General features: G+C 39.2%; 1 protein-coding gene across 1 annotated transcript; it reads left to right on the top strand.

Annotated features, from left to right (window-relative positions):
- Positions 1-540: 540 nt before the first annotated feature.
- rps6ka2 (ribosomal protein S6 kinase, polypeptide 2) lies at positions 541-18,635 on the top strand. Its single transcript, XM_073463854.1, has 22 exons — positions 541-660; positions 3,636-3,752; positions 6,135-6,216; positions 7,200-7,280; positions 7,932-8,011; positions 9,004-9,110; positions 9,205-9,242; positions 9,351-9,493; positions 10,649-10,719; positions 11,161-11,249; positions 11,689-11,753; positions 14,355-14,457; positions 14,650-14,795; positions 15,152-15,274; positions 16,183-16,272; positions 16,385-16,543; positions 16,738-16,899; positions 17,063-17,139; positions 17,455-17,572; positions 17,683-17,739; positions 18,059-18,139; positions 18,477-18,635. The coding sequence occupies exons 1-22, from the start codon at positions 556-558 to the stop codon at positions 18,633-18,635; spliced, it is 2,253 nt and encodes a 750-aa protein (XP_073319955.1). The 5' UTR covers positions 541-555.
- Positions 18,636-25,867: the final 7,232 nt, after the last annotated feature.

The following is a 25,867-nucleotide window of genomic DNA, read 5'->3' as shown; positions in this document are numbered from 1 at the left end:
ACTGGTGACAATCCCTTGTTCTGCAGAGAGAGAGAGAGAGACACACACACACACATGCTCAGGCAGAAATGTGAAGAGGGAGCTCACACACACCTCTCCTGATTCAGCGGAACAGATTTATTCGTCACCTCTCCCTGCAGCCTTTACGCAGAGAGCCCTGCTGCAAAACAAAACACAGCGGGACCTGCCCCGTCAGTCAGCCTGTCCATCTGCGTAGATTAACGGCTCTGTTACAACTCTGACTGACTGCGTGCTTACTGGCGTCCACTGCAGCTGAGAGAGAGACAGAAAGAGAGAGGAGAGGAGGGGGGGAGAAGAAACGACGGGCTGAAAACCTTCCCGGAGAGACGAGCTGCGAATGTGAATGATGGGAAAACTAAAAAACGACGGCTGCGTTGAGGATGGGCCAATGGATCAACAGAGGGGCACATAGATAATCAAAAAGGGGAAGAAGAAGAAGAAAAAAAAGCTCTTGTTTCTTCAGCTCTACCTTAGGACCTCCTGCAGGGAGATGTTCATCATTATGGGATAGGCGCACAGGTCTGCCCCATTGCCATGGATACCAGCACGCGAAAATTCACAGTGCGGAGATGGTTTTCCATCTACCTGAAGAACAAGGCAGCGAGGAACAAGAACACTACCGGCTTCTGTCAGCTGGAGGTGAGTCAACCCCGGGAGCAGTGCACAAACTTACATCAACTACAGAGGCGTGCATGTGTGTGGATATCTGTGTAGCTGGCGTGGAGGTTGCATCACAATTGCACCATGTGTGTATGAATATTGAGGGCCCCTAGAAAAAACAGCCGCATTACCCATGATGAAATGATGATGGTGTGTGTGTGTGTGTGTGTGTGTGTGTGTGTGTGCACATGGGGATGGGTGTGGGGGGAGATTGTGTGTTATTTGGTTTGTGTTGTGGTGTGGTTCAGGAGTCACTGCAGCATCGTTACAGCTGTTGCTCTGCCTGCCCGTCAAGCATCCAGAAAGCAGAGGAAGGAAGGCGGAGGGACACTGTGTTTTGACTGAGACAGAAAGACAGGGAGACAGGCTACATGAAAATACAATCCGACAGACAGGAACGCTCACAGGCAAACGAGCAGCAAGCAAGGCAGGCAGGTTGATAGATGAATGGATACAGACAGATTGATTCAGTGGATGGCAGCAGCAGCAGCAGCAGTGGAGGTCTATTTTTAGCCCAAACAAACCAGTGGAGAAGAGAGAGAAGGTGGTGTTGCTGTTTGCAGCACATCTACCTGTATGTCTGAGATATAAATAGAAACTCCCCCTCCCTACTCTGGTCTTTGTTGTAGTGACGACAGCTGAGGAATCAAGCTGACAGGCTACCTACCTGTTTGTGTGATGGTTAGTCCTCCTGGCTGGCAAATGTCTGCTTGTGTTTGTTTACCTGTTCGGCTGACTGTCCACATCCATGAGGTGGTGCTTTGATTGCTCCATGTGGGGAAGTCCTCTCTTACCTCGCCCTCATGGAAAGGTCAGAGTTCAAGCACAGCTATGGATCATCCCTGCAGATGGCCTTGAACCTCCTGTGTTTTCTCTTCTTGATGGATGTCACTCAGTCTGCCCTGTCGAAAAATAAAACAGCAGTGAATCACTTGAACAAGCTGCTACCGCACAACTCTCCATGGGCTGAAACTTTCCAATCAGTGACATCACGGCAGGCGATTGCTGTTTAAAAACTACAGTCATAATTAAGCTTTGACTGTTTTAGAGTGCAGCTTTTAATTACACCTAACATTACACTCAGAGTGTAAAGCCTAATTCAGAGGCTCAGTAGATTATAGTTATCTCATATTAACAGTAGGGCTGCAAATCACTGTTATTTTAATTACTGATTAATCTGCTTATTATTTTCACAATTAATCATTTAGTCTGTAAAATGTCAAAGCTCATGCTCATGACAATTTACCAGAGCCTAAAGTGACACCTTCAAAATTGCTTCTTTTGCCCAATAAACAGGCCAACACCCAAAGACTCTTCATTTACTATTAAATTACAAAACAAATCGGCAAAATGTTACGTTTAAGAAGCTGGAACCAGCAAATGTTTCACGTTTCATCATAGGTTATAGTTGGTGATTGATTTTCTTTCGATTGACTAATGGACCAATTGTTGCAGCTCTTGTTAGTTATGAAGTTGTTTTTTTGCACAAACTTTTGTGAGAGTCACATCTCTGACTGTTCATGTGGGGTGTGGATCTGCACTGTTGCTATGCTGTCATGTCATGTGCTGTCAGGTTTGTTTCACCGAGGATGAATGCGCAGCTCTGCTTGGTTCAACACTTCCTGTAGGATCTAGACTGCGACGAAAAAAACCTATATGTTAGTAATCATCCCCATTATTGAATACCACGAGGCACTGCCAAGAGGGTGAGATCAGTGTACTTGTTTCCTATATAAATCTATTTATATTTAAGGAAATATTAAGACAACAACTATCTTTCCTGCTGTCAGATTTTGGTGTTGCTGTAATAAAAGAGCAAATCTCAAAGACTGAATTTGAGACCTAATAACTTGCTCAGCAGCTCGCTTTTGATTAAAACTGTAACAGGCAAACAAATGTGCCGCTTTGTTCACAGACTCGATAACACTGTCGCTGCAGAGATGGCATCAAATAACTTTCTGTCTCAGCAGAAACAGATCTAAGTGACGGTTTGATTATTTTTAGCTTCACATGAAGCTTTGAGTCTTAGAAACTACTGTACTCTAAAGCCCAGATAGAGGGATTGCTCTCATGCTGTTATAGAAACACTGTATATTGAAGTGATTCTGTCCTAATAAGGCCTCGAATGTTCTGACAGTCAATTTCTCACACAACAGTAGACTAGAAAGTACATTTAGAGAAATACGCTTCAAATATCGAGAAATTCACGCAGTATTTTCTGTGAATAAAGCTTCGGCTTAACTACAAACCTCTTTCCTTTTATTATCACGTGAACTGAACGAATTGGAGAATGTATCCATGGATATGACGACAATATTAACCCCCAATTCAAAGCATTTTACATATATATATTTTCATCCATGTCAAGCTGCACATTTGAACCTCTCAGTGCCTCCTCCCGGCGATACAAACACCTCAGGGAGGGCAGAATTGCGACAGTTAACTAAAAATTAAGTTTTTTGTGAGAGATTTCATGAAAGCTATCGAAAGAAAATATAATTTACAACCATTACCTTCCTAGATTTACAAACTCATATTTGAGAGACTGACAGCTTTACAAAATTACAGTGTATCGTCACACTGACCAATCTCAGGTTAGCTTTTGATCATCTGCTTCACTGAGCAGACTGAATAGGCTGAAAAAGGCAGCTTAGACTATGCATCTATGCACCGCCAGTGACCTCGGCCCATACCTTCACAGCAATAACATAATGGCTCATAATTAATGACCACCTGTCTGTGTGTGTATTTATACTTCATTTTTAATTATTTGTTTGTTTTATCAAAATGGATGTTACATAAACATTATTTCATGACGCTGAGTTGTTGTGAAATGTAATTCATTCCCTCTTAGACAGACTTGACCTCTTTATCTCCTCTGTTTTTCTTAACTTCTCTGTTCGTAAATCCTTAAACAACATACTAACACTGACTGTCTGTCTCTCTTTCCTCAGGATGACAGTATTCTTAAGGAGATTGACATCAGCCACCATGTGAAGGAGGGTTGTGAGAAAGCAGACCCCTCTCAGTTCCAGCTGCTTAAAGTGCTGGGACAGGGCTCCTATGGAAAGGTACAGGAAACACATTTTTAAACCATGACCGCTAAGACCTAAATTTCACAACTCATGTAAGGGACATCTGAGCCGGAGCAGGTTCTCTTAAATCCGTTGGAACATCGCACTGAGCCAGGGATCCTGGAATAAGACAGGAGATCAGTGTTGACATAAAAGATAACCCATGAGACTACGCCCAATGCTGACCACTACAGCTGACCCAGTAGTTTATTATGTTTCCTCAGCTGTACTACATTTTATCCACTCAGTTTCACTGGAATATCTCGACTTCACACATACACTATATGACCATAAGTGTGCGCACACTCATTCATGGACATTGATATGCAGCTATAATAGCCTCTACTCCTCTGGGAGGTCTTTCTAGGAAATAATAGACAGCAGGGATTCACTCACATTAGGACACAGGAGCACTAACATCTGACACTGTCAGTGATGTGATTCATCCTGAAGGTGTTAGAAGGGTTTGAGGTCAGGGCTCGGTTTGGGACAGTCAAGTTCCTCCACACCAAACTGGGGAAAGCATTTCATGATGGGCCTCGGTTTGTGTACGAGGTATTATCAGCTGAAACAGGAAAGGGCCTTGCCCAAACTGCAGCCACAAAAGTGGAAGTGCACTACAGCCAAGAATATTAATGTGTGGTGCAGCATTAGATTTCACTTAACCCATTAATGTCCATAATGGAGTTTTATAATTTCCTTCACAGCACTTGCAGTACTAGCTGAGCTTAGCACAAAACCACTGACAGTTTTCAAACTGGTGAAAGTATGAGACTAAAGTACAGGTTGTTCACAAATGTATATTATACTTATATTTGTGATTTTAAAAGAAAATCAACTTTGTCTCCAAATTAAGGTGTTGACAGTTTAAACAGCAAATGTTGTGTTTCCACCTCTTACAGAAATAAAAATCTGTGGGGCTTTTCCTTAACATATTAACATTGAATATAGTCTTTAGGTGGAACCAAGGAGCCTGGCTCAGACTGTGAAAAACAGCCTGAGACCAGAGTACAGAAGAGTGCGTGGAATGGGGTGTCCACTTACTTTCTGCCATATAGTTTGTGTCTTTATTCAGTGCTTTACTAGTCATCATTAGCTAATAATGAGCTGTCCATTTTCAATTGTTTCTACACTAGCAGTATGTCACCTCATGCCTCGGATCACAATGTCTATTTAAATTAGTAAAGGTCCGCTGAATTGTGACAGTGTTACGGTCCGAATGAGGCAGACATGAGACCGCAGCAGATGTCGGCGGGTGGATGATTTCCCCAAAGCGACAGGCCGGCTGAGCCGAGTGAGGTCAAAGTGTGGCCTGGTTAGCATGTTGACATAGCTAGCTAGCTGTTGCTTACACATGGTTAATTAGCATTTGGCAACTCCATGTGAAGCATAGCTGTCATCAAAACTGCCATGAAACAGCATTTATGTGACTCTCTTATGAAAAGGGAAAATAACTGGTACTTACTTATTATTAAATATAGGTTGGCAAACACTTATATCTTACCCGTTTTTTACTACACACTGTTTTATCAGGTCTTATGTTCTGTTTTTATTTACACTACACAAATAAAGTTTATTAATTTTATTATTATCATAGTATTATCAGCAAAATTCACTATAAGTACCAAAAGTAGGCCTAAAAGCAGGCTAGACCTACTTGTTATGTTTTACTATTACACAATTCAAATTAGTCAGGGATATTGGGATATTTTTGTGTTTCACTTGATTGTTTGTTCTGTGACATTTTCATTTTGTGTTTTGTGAATATTTTTGGTCCCCAAAAATAATGCAACACATTTCATATGACTTTTATTCCATATTCATGCTCATGCATATATGCACCCATGTATCCCAATATCCCTAGCCAATTTTGAGTAGTGCATACAGTACAAGATCTTCTTTGGATTCATTTTACTGGTACATTAATGAGCATGTTGCACTTTACTGCTGTGGATGTTACTTTATCCCCTATTCTGTTGGTATAGTTTAATCTACAGCAGTGCAACATATTCTGTAAGATTATCATACATTTGTACTTCCTGTGAGAACCACACATCTTTAAAATGTCAATTGTCTATGAGCTAATATAAATAGCTGTGTTTTGAGTTTTATGACAATGCATTTACCAGCTAATCCAACAGGTTTTTGAATGGCCTAGGTTATTTAGCTTAAGAAGTAAGAGAATCTCATCTCATAAAGCAATCCTTCACTTCATCAGAAAAATTATTCTGCCTTCTCATGTTTTATTTTTTACCATATGCTACTACAAAGGGTCTTAAAAATGTTAAACTAGTGTTTTGAATTGTCACAAACTGTTGCAAAATCTCAGATAAACACGATGATGACAGTGATAAACGGTGGTGATGATGATGATTCCAGGTGTTTCTGGTGAGGAAGATCAGAGGAGTGGACAGAGGACAGCTGTATGCCATGAAGGTCCTGAAGAAAGCCACGTTGAAAGGTATGAATGAAAGCTGAAATGTGAGATGCGGTAAATTAAACTACTAATACTTAATTTCATACCTTCCACATTGTTACAATGGCTTCAATATTTTGCTGATATATTATAATTATCAGGCTGCATGAGGCACAACTGACTCGTGATGAGTCAGGACAGCTTTTTTGGACACATGAGACCTCTTAGAATTAAGGGGAAAAAAAGATACCTGATAACTCTTTCCCCTTTTATATTTTGCTGGAAGGAAAAGTTTAAAGATATAAAATATTCAAAATTAAAAAGCAGCATCCACAGAGGATGTTTTTCTTGTAATGTTTTTGCTTCTGATGCCAAGCAGTACTTTTTAAACACTCTAGTTTAACCTGTGTATGTGTCTGTAGCATCCAGAAATGGACTATACTGAATCTTGACGGAAACACACTACATTGCAATAACAACTTTTTTATTTATTGTCAGTTGATTGGTAATCTGTTAATGTAATATTGGTCATGTGCAAGAACGCTACGAGATATTTGATTGTCAGAGTCAGTGTCCTACATTCAGGAGGATTTGGGGTAAATGAGGTTAGTTTGTACTTTTGATGCAGATAAACATTTTTGAGTCGAATGAGATTATTGTAAACGAGGATGCGCTGTACAAAAGCGGTTGAGATGTCATGTGCTGATTTAGTGTCTTTGTACAAGCCTTAATCCTCTTAACCCACACCCCTGGAATTTAAATAGTTATGGTCTCATCCTGTCAAGAAGACAGATGCTGCAATAACACTGTTATTGTAGTTTCCACTGCACTATAGACCAGCGGCAACATGAGATGGGTCTAATTCAAGTGACATTTTTCAATTACGTAAATGCAGTTTCATCCGACAGAAACCTACTGGCTCCTACCTAATGGTATAAGAGGCTTGTCATGATTCATCTCAATATAGATAGAAATAACAGACTTGCATTATTAAACAGGTTCTTCTTGTCCCACTATCTCTTACTCAGTCCGGGATCGTGTGCGATCTAAGATGGAAAGAGACATTCTGGCAGAAGTGAACCATCCATTCATAGTTAAACTGCACTATGGTAAGTCTGACTGTATGATCTGAATATCTGTCTTTCTGAAATCACAGTTTATTCTCATATATAACAATCTAGATCCTCTTTTTTGGAGAGAAAATAGCAGAAAAGAAGGCTTCCATAACTTTTTAATGCCCAACTTGTCTATATTACTAGCTGGAGTTTGTTTTTTTAAGGGAAGTTCTTTGAAAAATTAATAAATGTGGAGGCTAAATGCTATTACAAACAAAACAAAAAAACACTTTTTGGAGTTGGGTGTGAACTGAGCAAACATGACTCATTTATAGCAACCCACTACATGACAATTATTATTGTGCAGACTTTACTGTTGGGTGCTGAACGATTCCTCTGGAGCGATCAGAGCTGATCCTCGGCTCATCACTCAATATGAGCTATTACATAAAGGGCAGGTTGGGGAAATAATTGTTTTGATTGGATACCTATCCGTTCACTGAGTGTGTTAAATTCTGTTATGATGCTGATTTTGTTCGACACCTGTACCCAGCTGAGGTTGGATGTGCACAATATATACCTATTCTGCTTAAATACACCCTTAAATCCCCAATATAGCTTCAATGTGTGTGTGTGTGTGTGTGTGTGTGTGTGTGTGTGTGTGTGTGTGTGTGTGTGTGTGTGTGTGTGTGTGTGTGTGTGTAGCCTTTCAGACAGAGGGAAAGCTCTATCTGATCCTAGACTTCCTCCGTGGAGGAGACCTTTTCACTCGCCTGTCAAAGGAGGTAGGATTGCTACTCGCTGGCTCTTTTCAAGCCTTTGCTTTTCAAGGTTTATTATGGGCTGTATAACACTGATGCAGAATCACCAGGAGGGATTATACCTGCCACCATTGTCCTCGTTAACACTGGGTTGATGTGACCCTCACCTCGGTTACTTTTATGCTGATGTATTGTCAGTAAACAAAGACCACACAAGTGTGTTGGTTAGTGCTTTTTAGTTTGTTTTTATAACATGTTCAAGAAGGCTGTTCATATTTGGTTTTACCATCCATCCTGAGTGCTCCGATCACAGGTGGACAACTTCAAGCCTTCGATTTACACCTGGCATTAAATATGTCTCGACATGTGTCTCAAGTGATCAGATCTCACTTCCCCACTATATACGCAAATATACACCTACATCACTGGAACAAACGGATATGTTTTTTACTCAAAGAAACAAATCTCTCCATCTATAACGTTTTGCCCAATTAAGTAGTAGTAAGCCCAAATAATGGAAAATGCTTGTAGGCAGTGTTTCACAAAGTTACTAGTTTCTCCTAACGCAAAAAGTCTCAAAATTGGGCAGTTTTTCAAGGGAGTCTGGTGACTTCCATGCGTCCCTATACTACCTCGGCTCTCAGATGTGTCCTCAATGTGTCCTGGAGTTGTTCACACCTGTCCACTTGTGATCGGATCACTCAGGACGCATGCTGAGACCAAATGTGAACAGGGCCTTAGACTCAAAAGTCTAAATCAATCAGTGTACTGAATATCCCGCTGTGGAAAGTTATTTTTGGCAGTTGCACTGAAACTTTCCCAACTACTGGAAATTACTCTTATGCTTGAGTGAAGGAAACACCAACAAACAACAGATTAAAGAAAGAAAGAAAGAAAGAAAGAAAGAATGAAAAAAAGAAAGAAAGAAAGAAAGAAAGAAAGAAAGAAAGAAAGAAAGAAAGAAAGAAAGAAAGAAAGAATTCCTTTGTACATCTAAATGTCTTTATTTGTTCTAGGTAATGTTTACAGAGGAGGATGTGAAGTTTTACCTTGCAGAGTTGGCCCTGGCCTTGGACCATCTACACAGTCTGGGCATCATCTACAGGGACCTAAAACCTGAAAAGTACAATCTCATAAAAGCCTCCTTTAATGTAACTATTTATTTTACAAAATGATTTTTTTTTAAAGACGATTTTAATGTTCATTTTTCCCAACAGTATTCTTCTGGATGAAGAAGGACACATTAAGATAACTGGTCAGTGCATCCAACAATTTTCTGCCTTTCTATTCATCTTTTACTTCATTTCAATCCTTCCGCTGACCTTTTTCCCCTCTTCTCTTTCTCGCTGCCTCTCCGTTTCAGACTTTGGGTTGAGTAAAGAGGCCATCGACCATGATAAAAGAGCATATTCCTTCTGTGGAACAATAGAGTACATGGCTCCAGAGGTCGTCAACAGGAGAGGGCATACACAAAGCGCAGACTGGTGGTCATTTGGAGTGCTTATGGTGAGAATTGTTTAGTCGTATGACAGTCTTTTACTTTGCAGCCTTTCATGTGCACTTGTGTTCTTTACTCTGAGTACACAGTCAATTTTTGTCTGATCATGCTGACAAAACCAGCTGGCATGAATTTACTTTATCTCATGAGCCAAACACTCAGCTCTTGGATAATGCGCCAGTGCAATGGTTTCTTAATTTGGCTTTCTTCTGGCAGTAAAGCTGCTTAATTATCGTATCTGGCAGATTAGGTCCCATCACTTTTAGTAATCGTGCATCTGTTGGATTCTGCTTGTTTTGTAAGGCTGGTGGCTTATTTTACTAATACTGAAAATGAGGTTAACGTTCACTGACAGCTTGCAGCTACATCAGGGCAACAGAGAAAAAGTGTCATCCCTGTCTGCCCTTGGCTAGTATTAGGGATAAATATTAAAATAAACAAACAGCCGAACTATTTACAAAAAACACCCTCTGGACTAAAATAATTTGTACAACTAAAGACAGTTGTGGAAGGAGTCATGTCAATTTTATTTAAATAGCTCAGTTTCACAAATCACAAATTTTGCTTCAAGGGGCTTCAAATGACACCCTCTGTCCTTAGGCCCTCGATTCGGATAAGGAAAAACTCCCCCAAAAAAACCTTTGACAGGAGCCTGTTGTTGAGCCTGTGTTGCAATATAACCTTTGTGTCAGGTAAATACCGTTGAAATCATCCTGGAAAGCAGAACAAGTTATCACGATTTTTCTCTTTGATCATCATTACTGTGAAAATCTGAGCTTACTGTTCATAAGAAGTGGTAGACATGTAGCTTCCTTAAAACTTTTCATAAAGCTGTCGTTGTGTCGCTGAGGTTGACTAAGGTCTCAGATGAATAAACGCCTGTTTATGTGTGTTGTTACACAGTGCACGTAGCTACATTTTAACTAGCACCATTTATATTCCAGAAACAGACTGATGGTTGCGATCGAGCTCGTACAACAGTGAACTCATTTTTACAAAAATGTCAGCATTTGTTAAAGCTTCCAATGTCTGCGTTATCAATTCAGAGAAAGTGTTCATTTGCAGGGGAAGTGAAATACTGAACTTCAAAGTTGAGAATAATCCACTCTACATTAACATTCAGCTACAGTGTGTTCTAACAATTATTATCATCTGTTTTCCAGTTTGAGATGTTGACAGGATCGTTACCGTTCCAAGGAAAAGATCGGAAGGAAACAATGGCGCTTATTCTAAAGTAAGAACACATTTAAACTGTTTATTGTTGTTATTATTCTTAAAGCCTTTTATTTAACTCATAATGGTCCGAGTATAGGTTTAAGTGCTGGTGTGTGTTATCTGTAGATGAATGTTTAACAATGTTCATTAGTGCCTTGTTCTTAGTTTATGTGTATGAGTGATGTAACACTGGTTTCATATATAGCATGTGCAGGATGTTATTGCATTTCTTTGATTCTAGTACTTACTGAATAATATTTCATTATTCAAGATAAGCTGCTTATACAAACCGTCAGCTATCAATCTCAGAGTATCCCACTATACCTGATTAAACAGAACTAATTTTTTACTTTAAAAACTAACTTAAATCGGTCCAAAACGAAATATGATGTTGATGTATCAAAGCATTACTAAACATCTCTGTGTGCATTAACATGTTTCTCGCCCCGTGTCTGTACAGGGCAAAGCTGGGAATGCCACAGTTCCTCAGTCCTGAAGTGCAGAGTTTATTAAGAGCACTCTTCAAGAGGAACCCTGCGAATCGACTAGGTACAGTATACAAAAACCTTGATATGCAGATGTGTTGGAAGAACCTCTAAATCTTTGTGTCAGTAATTGGATTACCAATTACTGAGGACAGTTCTTACCTTGAGGGATACAAAATGGGACAATAAGGCTGCAGATTATAGCAGCAACCTTAATAAAATCAATCATTTTGAACACCTTGCACAGCAGCTGAGTCACACAAAAGACACATCACACAGACCTGATGAGCTGATAATACTGATAATCGTCATTCCACAGTCTTCCTATATTATGCTACTTGTGTTAAGCGATATTCCATTGTTAATTTGGCAGTGCACATAAAAGACTTAATAAAAACTGGCTGTATACTTGTTTTATATTATTTTTAATTACTTGGTGTTTTTACTATGCTGTCTGTTTGCCAAATAGATGTGAACAATGTCTCAATCTGTGTGACGAACAGGTGCAGGGCCAGATGGAGTGGAAGAAATAAAAAGACATCGCTTCTTTGCATCCATAGATTGGAACGTAAGTACAGTGTGTTAAGAATATTCTGTAGTCTACATCAATTAAGCCTTCCAATGTTGTTTTTTTCAGGGGAGGACACTGTTTACAATGGTACTCTTAACTTGTATTCAACCCTGGTATACTCGCATTACACACATGCTGTTAACAGTATACTGAAGAAAGTGATTACAGACTAAAACAAAGTATATTGTTTGCAAGTATGTAGCACAGTTGTGAAAATGATCTGTAAGTAAATACCCTGTCCTACCACTGACATCTACACCTGCTGCTCATACATACTGTATATTAATTTTATGTGCACAGTTGCATCAAATGTAATGGTTTCTATGAAGTCGTACATCTGAGATTCACTGTTCGTATCAGTGTCCGGGGTTAAATTTAAAAACGTTTATTTTAAGAGCAGCACGTCTGAATGACATTGTGGTGTTGTATCCTGTCATCGAAACCCTGCAGCTGTTCATCCACTTCCTCAAGAGTTGCCCACATTCATGAATCATTGAGCATCCTTAGTGTGAGATTTTGCTAAGTGGCAAAATCATCCCTTTCTGCCTGTCTCGCCCAACTTTATTGGAATTAATCCTCTTATCTACGTATAATAGCCTTCCTCATGGAAAGTTTGCTCATACGCACGTGTTCTGGCTACAGACATTACCTGTGCTATCATAATCTAACCTTGACATCCACTCCTTCTTTTAACTGCCTGCACTCTCGCCCAAAGCTTCTTTTTAAGTAGCCTGTCAGACACCACTGAATCCTGCTCTGAAACGTGAAAGCTTTGCCTGCTGCCCCCGGGTTACATGTGAGTCCTTCTATTGCGAGCCCTAAGAGGAGAAGTTAAAAGCAAATCAACGTTCTTACGCTGACGCAAAGCAAAGCACTTATGTAACGACTGTATGTGCATTACAGAAAATTCAGGTCAGATATAAAGTTGCAACATGTAAGAATTTTAGTTCAAAACATTCAAAAATTAACTAAAATGATCAACAGAATCTGAGGAAACGACAGGACATCACTGTCCAAGATGGCTATGTATTGTGTTGAAGAGACATCTACTGAAGGTAGCATGCTGACCAGCTGGCTCATGGACTGAAAACCTTTTTCTCCCAGTGGTCCAAACCTCCTGTGCTAGTGGTGCTAACACCAACACGCCGCTGGTAGTCCGGCTAGCTGCATGGCTAACTGAGCTAACAAGCTAACAAAGCTACAGTCGTGGCTATATAAACAGAGCACAGTAAGCAGCATTTAGCAGTTACTCTGGTCATATGCTGACCATATTTGTTGGGTGTATGAATTCGAGGTAGCCAATTCTTACATATTGCACCTTTAATGTTTGGTAACCTTGAAGGAGAGAGGAAGACCGGCTCATTTGTAGTTTTATCAAACTTAGATGTACACACCAGCAGGACAGTTGACTGTGACTTTGATAGCCAAAAAACCTCATCAAAGTAATTACTGATTAATTGATTGTATTATTGATTGAGCAAGCGCTCCATGGTCACACTGTTGCACCCATTCCTTTTTATCAGAGATGTTGGGAAGGCTTCCGACTCGTGTTTATCCGCTGCTGTGAGTAGCAATGCTCTCGTCTCTAACAAAATCCACTATTATCTGCTTTGCATGCCCACTAATCTCTGCCCCCACTCTTACACCTCACTACATCACTACCTATTCGCCCCTGCCAAACACCACATTTTCCCATTTACAGATGGTGTTGCTGGCTTTGAGGCCACAAGCTATCAATAAGAGGCTTACGTTCTCCTCCACACTATGCTAATTAAATCACTGTGCTGTATCAGGCCTGGTGGATCCGCTGTCACCCATCAGGACCTTGTTTGACTTTTCCTCTGTGATCCCAAGTCTGTCGTTAATGTCCTGATCTTTGAGGTGATTCTCTCACAACAATACTGACATTAGCTGCACCCTCACCTTGTCAGCAGGCATGCATCACAAGGAATGTTAACTGCAAATTACATAACAAGTAGGAGTGTTTATAAGTAGTAACAGTCTTACCATAAATCAAATCAATTAAAAAAGAAATCTTAAGGTGCTGCAGGCCTGTCAAAGTTATTTAATGTGAAACCCTGCCAGACTGCTCACAGCAGGCAATGGTGACACCCACAGGCCACACTCAGTAATACACTACAGTAAATAAAAATGTGGTGTGTGCATAGTCTGTGTACTGGTATACTGTAGAATGGGCATTCATTCAATCATTCATTCATTCAAACTTTATTATTACATGTACATACTGTACATGTAAATATACATTACCAAAGTAATATTTTAACACAATATCTTTACTTTTACTCAAGTATGACTTTTGGGTATACAGCACTGCACTTGTTATCTTTATCACTGTCTATAGATTGAGAATCCATGAATTGAGGCCAACCATTATTTTTCTATCAATTTGTATATTCACAGACTTTATTTTACTCTCTTCTTTTAATTTTCTGAGTAAAATTTCAAGATCAGGCTGTGTCACTGATGATGCAGCTCATGTTTGCATTAAACCTGGATCTATAAGGGATCAGTTTGGTCAGAGATGTGAGACAAAAGTCGTAACATTTATATATTGATGAATGTTGTTGTTTTCTGTAGAAGTTGTACAGGAAAGAAATGAGGCCTCCATTCAAACCGACGGTTGGAAGACCTGAAGACACTTTCCATTTTGACCCGGAGTTCACCTCCAGAACACCCACCGGTAACTAAAACATACAAAAACACACACATACCGATATATTAACACACGTTAATCAGATCGAATAAGAAGAGTCCATTAACTGATGAAAAAACTTGTTGTTATAGGTGATGATGTATTATGACTGTACTTTCCATTAGAAATCACTTGAAGTATTTTGAGCATGTTTGTATCTGTGTGTCTTTGCCTGTCCAGATTCTCCCGGCATCCCTCCGAGCGCAAACACACACCAGCTGTTTCGTGGATTCAGCTTTGTTGCAACGAATCAAATTCAGGAACCTAGTGTTGCTACGGTAGCGCCTTCTCGTCAGGAGGTGAACAACATCAACCCCATAGCACAGGTACTGTATGTGCTGTATTTCGTTAAGCAAACAGCTAATGTCCGAACTCCACATCTAATTAAATGATACACTCACACACTGATTGGAAAACAAATTAACTGTGTGAATAAATCACCGAATTGGTCAGTTTTATGAGCCAACTGACAGATAAACAGGTTGAATAATTAAGAGATTGGCTATTTAATGACGCTGACCTTTCTCAACATCACTCCCATAAATCACCATCAGCTGTATTAAAGCAACTGGCTGCTGGACGAAGCAGTTATTCTCTTATCTAATATATGACTCTGGCCCATTTGGCTGTGACAGATATATGAAGTAAAAAGTGTGTGTCTGATTATTTGTGTTCCCTGTAGCATCTTCGTGGTGACGTGGCCTTTAGTGAAGTTTATGAGCTCAAGGAGGAAGTTGGACAGACGGTGACTTCTGTCCGCAAGAGATGTCTGCACAGAGTTACGGCTGTGGAGTATTCAGTGAAGGTAGTGGACACTAAACCTTTATTAGTACTTTTTTTAGATTTACATTCATATATTAATATTACAACATATACAAAGTATTTCTGAACATACATGATAAGCATTCACAGCTTTTGTCATAGCATTTCATTCACAGTCTGACCCCAAACACACCTCCAAATCCAACCCACAACATTTTGGAGGCAAATATACTTTTCACTCCATTATTTTTATTCAATTTCTTAAGTTACTAGTTACTTTGCAGATTACATCCTGCGTAAGAACCAAAGAAGCAGATTTTTGAATTAATGAAATTTATTGGCATTGGATTTTAAAAGACACTGACGTAGAAAATCGGAAAAATGCTAGATATATCTGATCCGATAATCAGCCAGGCCGATGATCGGTCTACCAGGAGTGTTGGCACGATGCTGGAATGTCTAACTTTGATACAATAGACCGGATCACCATGGCGTCGTTGTAACAACAACAACCGTTACTTCCCGGTAGAAAACTGGCCACTGATTTGCATTGTCGAGATAAATTTAATGGGAAAAACTTGATTTTTGTGTTGCCATTTTAGACATAACTGACCGTAACATATATAGTGAAACATAATTAGTTACTGTATCAGAGTACATTTTTAAAGTAACCCTCCCAAATCTGTGATAAATCCAGTGCATCTCAGTCTAACTGCTAGTTTCAGGTCATTTTCTGTAGTCTGTGGTCCAACATTATGTCTCCAACCTGCCATTAGTGAAAGTTTTGTTATTAATAAGCTATGACAGTATTGAACATGCAATGTAGATGAATGAGATGTGCACACTTTGAAACAGCATCGTTAAAAAGGACAAATAAATGAAATAAATTCTGTCTATTGAGAGATTTAGACATTGTAATTGTGTCTTTGTGCGTTTCTGTTTTTGTGTCAGATTATTGAGAGAGCGAGGAAAGACCCATCGGAAGAGATTGAGATTCTGTTGAGATACGGACAGCATCCAAATATTATTACCCTGAAGGATGTAAGTGCAACACACCAAAACCATGATAAAATGACGAGCAGCACTTCTTTTTCATCTTTATTACAGTTTTTAATAAGCCTTGTGTTGTGCGTTTTTTTTTTTATACCATTAGGTGTTTGACGATGGCCAGAGTGTGTTCCTGGTTCAGGATTTATTGAGAGGGGACGAGCTGCTGGACAGAGTTCTGACGGTGCCAAATTTTACAGAGAGAGACGCTTCAGACATCATCTGCACTCTCACCAAGACTGTGGAATATTTACACTCACAGGGGGTAAGACGGAGGGACGGAAAGGCTTCCTGACATCACTGTTTTTGAGTGTTTACACTTACTTGCATAATACTGTTTGGTTTTGAAGATTCAGTGGTAGTTAGAGCAACCTTTGACATTTTTTTTTTGCTTAAATTTCACACAAAAAAAGACTAATAATGTGTGCATTTTTGTTTGTGTGCGTTTCCTTTTTCCAGGTCGTGCATCGGGACCTGAAGCCTAGTAACATTCGCTATTCTGATGACTCTGGACTCCCAGAATGCATCAGGATATGTGATTTTGGTTTTGCCAAACAGCTCAGGGCTGAGAATGGCTTATTGATGACCCCCTGTTACACAGCAACCTTCATGGCTCCTGAGGTAAAGTATATTGATAATCACAATAAAAAGTCTCTAATGTTGCATCAACATGAATTATTGAACGGATATCAAAACTACACTTAAAAATAATCCCACCCTGCACTCTATTAAAATGATTTTTGTGTGTGTGTGTGTGTGTGTGTGTGTGTGTGTGTGCACGCAGGTTCTGAGGAAGCAGGGTTATGATGCAGCCTGTGACATCTGGAGCCTGGGGATCCTGCTCTACACCATGATAGCTGGGTAAGTTTCTCCATGTAATGTTACCATTTTGTGCAAATGCTCCCCCTGCTGCTTTAAACAGGATGTTTTTTAAATGAACTCCCCCGGTATAATACCAATGAAGATAGTAAGAGACTGTGTGTTTTTACCCCTGTCAAATCAAAAGCTTATCGCTTCTCATCTTTTATTGTCTCTAGATTCTATAACGTCAGGGCTTTTAATTTATCAAGCGATTGTAGATTTAAGAAGACTCTCTATGGCCGGACTTATTCTCCGTTATTGTAATTCGTCCAACCATTGAATTGCTCTCTGTAAATTTTTATTTTTATTGTCCAGTTTCAGCCCGTTTGCCAGCAGCTCCGAGGACACAGCAGAGGAGATTCTGGCTCAAATCGGCTGCGGGAAATTCGTTATCACAGGAGGGAACTGGGACCTGGTATCAGACACTGCCAAGGTAAAATTTCGATTTTGGAGAGGGGACATACATTTGCACATAAAATGGTTGCATTGTTGAGTTATAAATATGCTAATATCACCCGTGTATGTCTGCATATGTTTAAACAGGACATTGTGATCAAGATGCTCCATGTGGACCCTCACCAGCGCCTGACTGCCCCCCAGGTACTATTACTCCATAATATGCTGTATAAGACAATAGGTCCCTCTTGATACAGTTAAAGGTTTTTACTGTGGTATTAAGCATTTTCTGTTGAAACTGGAAACATTCAATTCACTACAGATGACATGTTTTTAGTCATTTATACAGAGACAATGAACAGTAGAGGAAATCATTTGACACCATTTCTCTTATCCCACATGTACATATGTTCTCTAAACCTTTGAGTTAAAGTCAGGATAGTTTGCAGTATTTACCTTATCTTAGCTTGCTGTTTTGTTTGGAGCAGTATTTTGAAATCATTTTTGCCGTGATGCACTTTAGGTTCTCCGTCACCCCTGGATAGTAGACCGAGACCAGTTGTCTGACAGAGCTCTCACCAGACAGGATGCACTCACTGTCAAGGTTAGCCCTGTGTGCATGTGTGTTAACAGTAAATATCGTCAGAATATTAGACCTAATACATCTGTGATGCCAATAAATTTGGGACATTTGTAAATAAAAACAAAATGCAATAATTTGAAAGTTCTTTTGAACCTATATTCAATTTAATTCAGTACCATTATATTGTATTTAGATTATATGTAATATTAAATTTATGTATTTAACAGTTTATGTCAGTATCAGTAAAATGTGTTTCTCAGTCTGTCCATCAGGTGGTGCTGTCTGCCACATATTTACTTGCAGGACATATTAGGCCGTATTAACATGTTATAATACAGTCTCCTTTTTATTCCATCAGGGGGCACTGTGTGCCACCTACTCTGCTCTGAGGCGCTGTGCTCCAGCGCCGCTCCTGGAGCCCGTTCAGTCCTCCAGTCTGGCTCAGCGGCGAGGAATGAAGAAATTAGAGAGTCCCAAAGTTAATCCAGACCCCAAAGAAAAGGAGCGACCCCAATAATCTGAATTAAACACAAAATAAATTGAACGTAGGCCCACATAATTTTAAGAAGATGTAGTCTTTCTGAAAAGCACAGACCTAGTCATGATGTGCTTAAGGGCATGTAACCTGAATGTAGCAGATCAACAAAATAAAATCCCAAACTGAATTAACGTTCATCTAAATTTTATTCTCAGACAACATTTCTCATTGTTCTTTCATGGATGCAAGGAATTGGACTGATCTGAGTGGACGTTTACTTTGTTTTTGTCATACAAGTCGGAACACAGTTAGAGCTGTGGTGCAATATAAACAGACTACTTGTTACCTGCCTTGATGTATATCTACTGTAGCACCAGCAGCTGAAAGTGGGACAAATTATTCTGCAAAAAGCAGTATTCAGTGCCACAAACAACATGCAAATAATCTGTTTACTTTAGTTTTCATTATAAACACATACATGTTTTTCATCAGGAGTTCGTGGACAGCCATAACAATACCGTCTCTCACAGTCAGTACTCTAACATCTCATCTAAAATTAGACATGCAGTAGAATGACTTCTATTTGAATGAGGCACTGTTAGTCAGATAATAACATTTTTCCTCCAACCAAACTTCTGAATTCAGAGTTGTGCATGTTAAAAGTGTAAATATTCTACCAAAGGGAATTATTAAGTTAACGCTGCCATTAAAGTCTTTTTCTTCATAATAGGCTTAATAAGTTTACTGTATGTATTGCCGTCTTCCATAAATGCAGCCTTCGACTCTTATGAAATGTATTGTTAAATGTGCCACTACTGCACTTCCTACATCAGACCGAACAGTGAGATATGAAGATGTTTATGTTGAGCGAAGTTTGTTGTGTTTATTCATAATTCAAAATGTTACTTGGCTTTACTAGTAGTCATAGAGGCAGGGACACCTGGAGAGCAGCATATTGCTCTTTGGTAAATGTCACACTCCTGTGCTACTTTGTATTATTAACTCTGCACTCAGTGTGATAGTTCATCTTTCTGCGTGTGCTCAAGTGTGTCAAGTCGCTGCCAGTAGGCTTCTGTTAGCTGAACGCCAAAACATCTGAGAACCACTGTGTCAGAGGATTGTACATACTGTCTACTGCTGCTGCCCTGATTGTATCTAAAAATAACTTCAATCACAAATACGAGGTAAGAATGAACAGGGTGTTTTGCAGATATGAGTAGCACACTTTATGTTGTACAATTACAGTGTTGTTACCAGTAGAAAATCATGATATTCCACAATTCTTGCACATACTTCCTGGTCAGGGGTAAAATAAAACGTATTGTGATGTGTAACCAATAGACACTGTAGCAGGGATACAGTCATTCTGTACATATTATGTTTGCTGATACACATACTGTATGTGTTGTGATGCATTGCACAAGTGTGAGAGGTGAAGCCGGGACTGATGCAAACTATGAGTATGAAGATGAGGTTGTAGATATTGTGTTGTACAACCGTGAGGACGAGGTGAAGCTGTAAATATTGTTTACTAATCTAGATTGTACATACTGTCACGCAGAACCACCAGTGAAGAGGTTAGATTGTATATACATAGTGTTGTACAACAAGCAGTGAGACTGTATATATTGTGTTTGCAGATCTATTGAGATTGTACATATTATATTGTGTTGTGCATCCATTGCTCAGAGTGTACATACTGTCTATACCTGGCCAATCACTGAGAATATTGGCTAGAATGCCAAAGTTTTACAAATAAAGGAAAAGAACAGAAACGGCACAGAAATGAGTGAAGTGTTTTTTTTAAATCATACCATGCCAGTACTGATATGATGATGTGTGAATGTATTTAAGCATTTACCTGAATTTCCTACCAAGGGATTAACATTAACATTTTGACTTGTCTCAGCAGTTAAAGCACATATTTTATGCAGTCCCTCTCAGATTTCACAGGCTTTTTGCCTGTCACGTTATTTTTGGCCTGAAATGCCTGATTTTAAGGTGCACTATGCAGACATTTTACAGGCTTAAACAGACAAAGAGACTAAGCTCTAGAGCTAACTTTATAGCTGTATGTTTACATTTGTATTTGTAAACATCAGAGCAAAACAGGCTTGTTGAACTGAAAGATGTCTGACAGTTCAAAAATTGTAGCCAAAAAATGTTGCTTAGTGCACCTTTAAAGGCAGACTATTTTTTAAAAGAATTGCAATGCATGTATTGGTGTTATTTATGCAAAGAAAATGCAGGAGTAAGTTAAAATTGCGAAAGTAGTTGTGATTTTTTTGTAGAAAAGTGTCTTTTGTTTGGGTGTGTTGTGATGACTTCCACAACATTGCACGGTACAGAACTATTACCTCCCTGCATTTAAGCAGAACATAAGGTATTGCCCTTCACGATCTTTAGCAGTAATCATTGTTGGTAAATGTGAGACAACTGTGTCATGTCTGCATCTTCACAACAAGAAACAAAGAAGTGAGAAGTGACCTGCTACGATTGGCAAAACTTGCGGAAAAACTACAATGAATGGTCGAATTTGTGTAAAGGTTGCGGTGATCTAACAAAATTGCAAGGTCGTGCAGAATTTTTGTTAGCTGTCGCGATGACAACATTGCAACCTCCTGGAGGAACTGGTTATTAATAACAATAACGATGTTATGTTCACGTGTCCCAGTAGGCCATGACAGTGAGCCAGCATGATGATAAAGGGAATTCTGCCCCTATCAATTTTATTATTAACATGCTTCACTTTCCTTTAATTTCAAAGCATGAACTAAATTGATAAAATGTAATAAGGGCTGTATGAGCACTGTAAAGAACAAATTATGAGAGGCAAAAAACAAGTGACACTTAAATGCATTTATGTTTAACAAACTAATCAATATTTGCACAAAACCTTGAATACTGCAAAATGACACTCACACGCTTGATATTCAAGTAAATGTGAAAGGTTTTAAAGATATCACCACCTTTACATCACAATGCAGAATAAAGTACGAAAGGTGTCACACAGAGGTCACTGTGCTCAGTCCGGTGTGTGCAGTTGTCACATCAATGTTGTTTTATATTCAATAGAAAGAGAAACTGTTTCCAAACATGAATAACTCACTCACACTGCACACAAAAACTCCTTTTTAGATACTTATGAAGGTAAGCAGTCCAGAAAGAAAAGGATTTTTACCTACAACAATAAAATACCCTTAAATACTATTAAGCATTTTTAGATTCCCTGATTTACTCAGACAACAAAAAATAACAATGAGTTTCTTTCATATAATCTTTTTTCCCCCCAAAATAAGCAGTTTGCCATTTGAAATTCAGGCAACATGTGTTAAACTCAATACAACAGGATAATTAATAGCTATAAAAGATGGAGAAAATCTGTCTCATTTGCTTTGATTACTGTGAAATGATATAGTTTTAGGCGGTGAGAGTTCAGTACCGTCTTTCTCTCCATTCATCATAATGTGGCAGCAACTTTTCAAAGCCACTAGATGGCAACCAATCATAGCCGATGCTCCGACTCTCTCTCTTTCGATTTCTTACCAGAAGTTGTCCCTTTAGAGCCATAATCTTTAAAAAAAAAGAAGAAGAGAACGCTTTAATTTATATCAACCACCAGGCTCACACTCTGTTCCATAAAAGCTTTTAGCAGGCGCTGAGCTGATGTGTCAGGTGGGTGTGGCAGGCTCATCAGCCCTGACATTTAAGTGCAGTAGTGCTCAGAGCAAAAGGGATTGGAGGATATGAGTAGATACAGATGACAAGCCCCCCTGCGAAGATGATTGCAGTGGAGTGACAAGAGGAGACCAAACAACAGATAGAGGAAGAAGAAGGTGTCAGGAGGGGAGAGATGAAAGGCAAAAGAAGGAAAAAGAGCTTCGGGAAACAATAACTCAACCCAACAATTACAGCTTTGTCAGAATTTAGATTATCTTCCATAAAGGGAGAACTTCAAAATTACAACTCTTTAGGTTCTTTATATTTTAAAGTTAATATCCTCACACATATCATTTAATCTTACTTTGGTGTACAATCAAATAGTTTTAGTGTTCCTTAAAAGTCAGCGCATACGAGTGAAATTGATGAAAATATTGAGTAGGAAAACTTGGTTTGCACCTGGCCAACCTTTAACTGGAAAGCCAGTGATCAGGTCGCTGTAATACCAAATTGCCAAAGTGTCCTTGAGCAAGTTACTGATTGATTACCCTCTCTGGAGATGCTGTTTTGTAACAGGTCTGCAGAGAAGACAAAACATCATCAGATCAAATGAAGAAATGTTTGGCAGAGATCTAAAGGCTCCTGTTTGTAGGCAGTTATCTTGGTGATAAGCTGACGGTAAGTGCAAGAAGTTGTGCATTCATCAGTTTTTATGTGCTGAGCGACAAAAATATTGTCTTCACTGTAGCATAAAATATGTATAATAATGTTGAAAATTCAGGACAAGGTGTTGAGCACTAACAACGGCATCCAAAATACAGGAGAAATGGGAACTATCGATGCCAGTAGGTAAAAGAAAGCTTTGCCCCAGAGGTGAATACAAAGATGGCATGTGTCACGTCATATTTTGCAGAATTAAAGACTGTGAAAGTCTCATTTTACGACATTTACACATTATATCTGTATTTATCTTTGATTTTTTTTTTTTTTTTTTTCCCTAGATGACACTTTTATATTTCAAATGACCTTTTGGTAACACTTTATTATAACCATCGTCAATAAAAAAGTATACTTATATTTAATTAAACTTTAGTAAATAGTTATTTCACTGTTAACAAACAGTGAAATGCAAACATACTACAACAACAACAACAGTGTCAATTACAACAATTACAAGCTGGTAGCAGATGATTATTTAATAAGTTATACAAGAGAGACTGCAGTAAAAGCAGTCCCGGAAGAAGAAGCCAATCACTGGAGCGAGTTAGAAATCGACCGGGGCTCCAATGTAACATGGATGTAATATATGATGGTAACTTTCAAATCAGAGCTTTAAATATAAACAGAGAAGTGATTATTACGTCTCTCCGACAGAGAAGGCCGACCAACCTCATCTTAGAGGTCGCAGTGATGAGTACTGTAGCTGACATCAGTAATAAATCTCAGGGCTGAGTGGTAGACTGAGTCTTAGGGCTTAAGTGTGAAGGACAGCAGCATGTCTGTAAATTATGTCACCATAGAAATGTTGAACAATCTGTTTCCTACAGAAGAAAGGTAAGCTGGCTTTATTTCTAAAGAAAAAGACATTTTTTGAGGCAGTTTACAAACTAGATTACTGATCTAGCATTTAAATGTCAATTTGTCATCAAGCCAGATGTCAAGATACAATTATAAACATCAGTTGCAACTTTACAGTAAACAGCTGACAATGGCTTGAATTTTTTTTTTAAAAATGTTTGTTAACAGTGAATTAACTATTAACTGAAGTTCAATTAACTATACATTTACCATGTATTTATCATGGTTATTGTGTCCCCAACCTTTTTTGTCAACACAGATGAGAAATTATTTTCGATGTTGCTTTTTCATTTATGGGCAAAACATTGGCATTAGACGTATAGGCAGAGAGCAGAGCCATCTAGTGGGAAAGCCATTTCCAATTTAATATTTTCTCCAGCCATATTGGCTAAAGTAAAGATGGATGCAAATGAACCATGAGGAACAGGTGATATTAAAATTCAAACTCTCTCTTGTGTATCTGTTTCTGTTCCTCTTCTGCTCAACATTCCTCTTCCGTCACAAAACAGAGTTTACAAGACAAGTGACATACACACTGTGACAGGGACGGAGATCCCACCACCTATGGCACTGGGTGTGTGCACACACACACACACACGCACACACACACACACACACACACACAGACACACACACAGACACCCTGTGGCACTACAGCTAGACCTGCCACTCGGACGTTCAGCGAATCAGACGGACAAATCTCTAACAGACGGCTACTGACAAAGAGATTATCACCGTGACAGGAGAAGTGTGTGCAGCTGTGGGTGGTGGAGTTTACAGCGGGGAGGTGGGGGTGCCGGTGGGGGGGGCGAACTCTTTGTACATTCACACATTTGGCTCCTCTCTCTCACCATACCAGTGTTTGGAAGTCAAAGTCAAACTTACTTCAGTCTGTACAAGATACGGCTGTCGATGCGCTGACACTGTCCATCATGTGTACGTGTGAGAGTGGTGTATGAAAAAAAACATGACAGGGAGGTGATGTAGTTTAAAGGAAGATGACAGGTGGAAAACTTGAGGAACACATGTGTAACTAGAGGATGTTGTGAGTTCAGAATAAGACATCTGAGACATGAGGGAGGTTATTCTCGACATACGCATGCAGACAAGCCAAATTCATTTTTATGGATCAGACTGAACCTTCAAGGGACAGATTGTACATATCAAAGCCAGTTTAGTCCAAGAAAACAATTCATCACAGCTCTCCTTACCAACAGTTAGTAAGGACCATATCAAACATCTACATAAAGTATGCAGAGCCTAAAAGGTGCACTATGGATTTTTCTTGTAAGCAACCAAAAGCTATGTTTACATGTATTGTTTCTCACCAACAACACACCAAAACTGTATTCATGAGGTCACACAAACGTGTGGAAAGCATTTCCCTCCTCATATGACATGAACAAAAGCCGATTAAAAAAAAAACTTCATATGTACTCTTTACTGCCTTTGTTTGTTCGTTGCTACACTTTTTTACACGTTACCGCCAGCGAAAGCGTGATACTGGCAGTAAGACTTTGCTCATGCAAATCCCAGTGCATCATCATACGTGTGCAAATTTAAAAATTGCAGTGCAACGAGTATTTAAATCGTGTAAAGAGAGGTCCCCTTTCTGTCATTCGCTTTTTTCTTCACCTACACATCCCTGCAAAAAGGACATGTGAGCAATATACTGTATATCCAACACACGCGGCTATATGGACAATCTTTATAAGATATCAGTGCTCGCTAAGCTGCATTGCTTCCCTGCAAACTCCTCAAGACTTCATAAAGACAGGAACAATCAGGTTTTTTACTTTGTTTCCTGCAGCTGCTGCGAGACATCTTTGACTGTTTGTAAATACATACCAGCTAGTGGAAATGGTAATTTAATAATAGTGACTTCAGTATCACCCTGTCTTCCAAATTCACAGTGTAATTATTTGCCTACCAATATGTACCAGTAGGTACAAGGGAACAAGATGTGATCCTTAGTAATAAGAGTGCAACAGTTCAAAAAGAATCTTTAGAAGTTTTGATTTCAGGATACCCAT

The sequence above is a fragment of the Pagrus major genome, chromosome 4 (genome assembly GCF_040436345.1).
Source record: "Pagrus major chromosome 4, Pma_NU_1.0".
In the NCBI taxonomy this organism is placed as follows: domain Eukaryota; kingdom Metazoa; phylum Chordata; class Actinopteri; order Spariformes; family Sparidae; genus Pagrus; species Pagrus major.
Note: the sequence above shows the minus strand (reverse complement) of the source record. Positions and strands in the feature narration are given on the sequence as shown.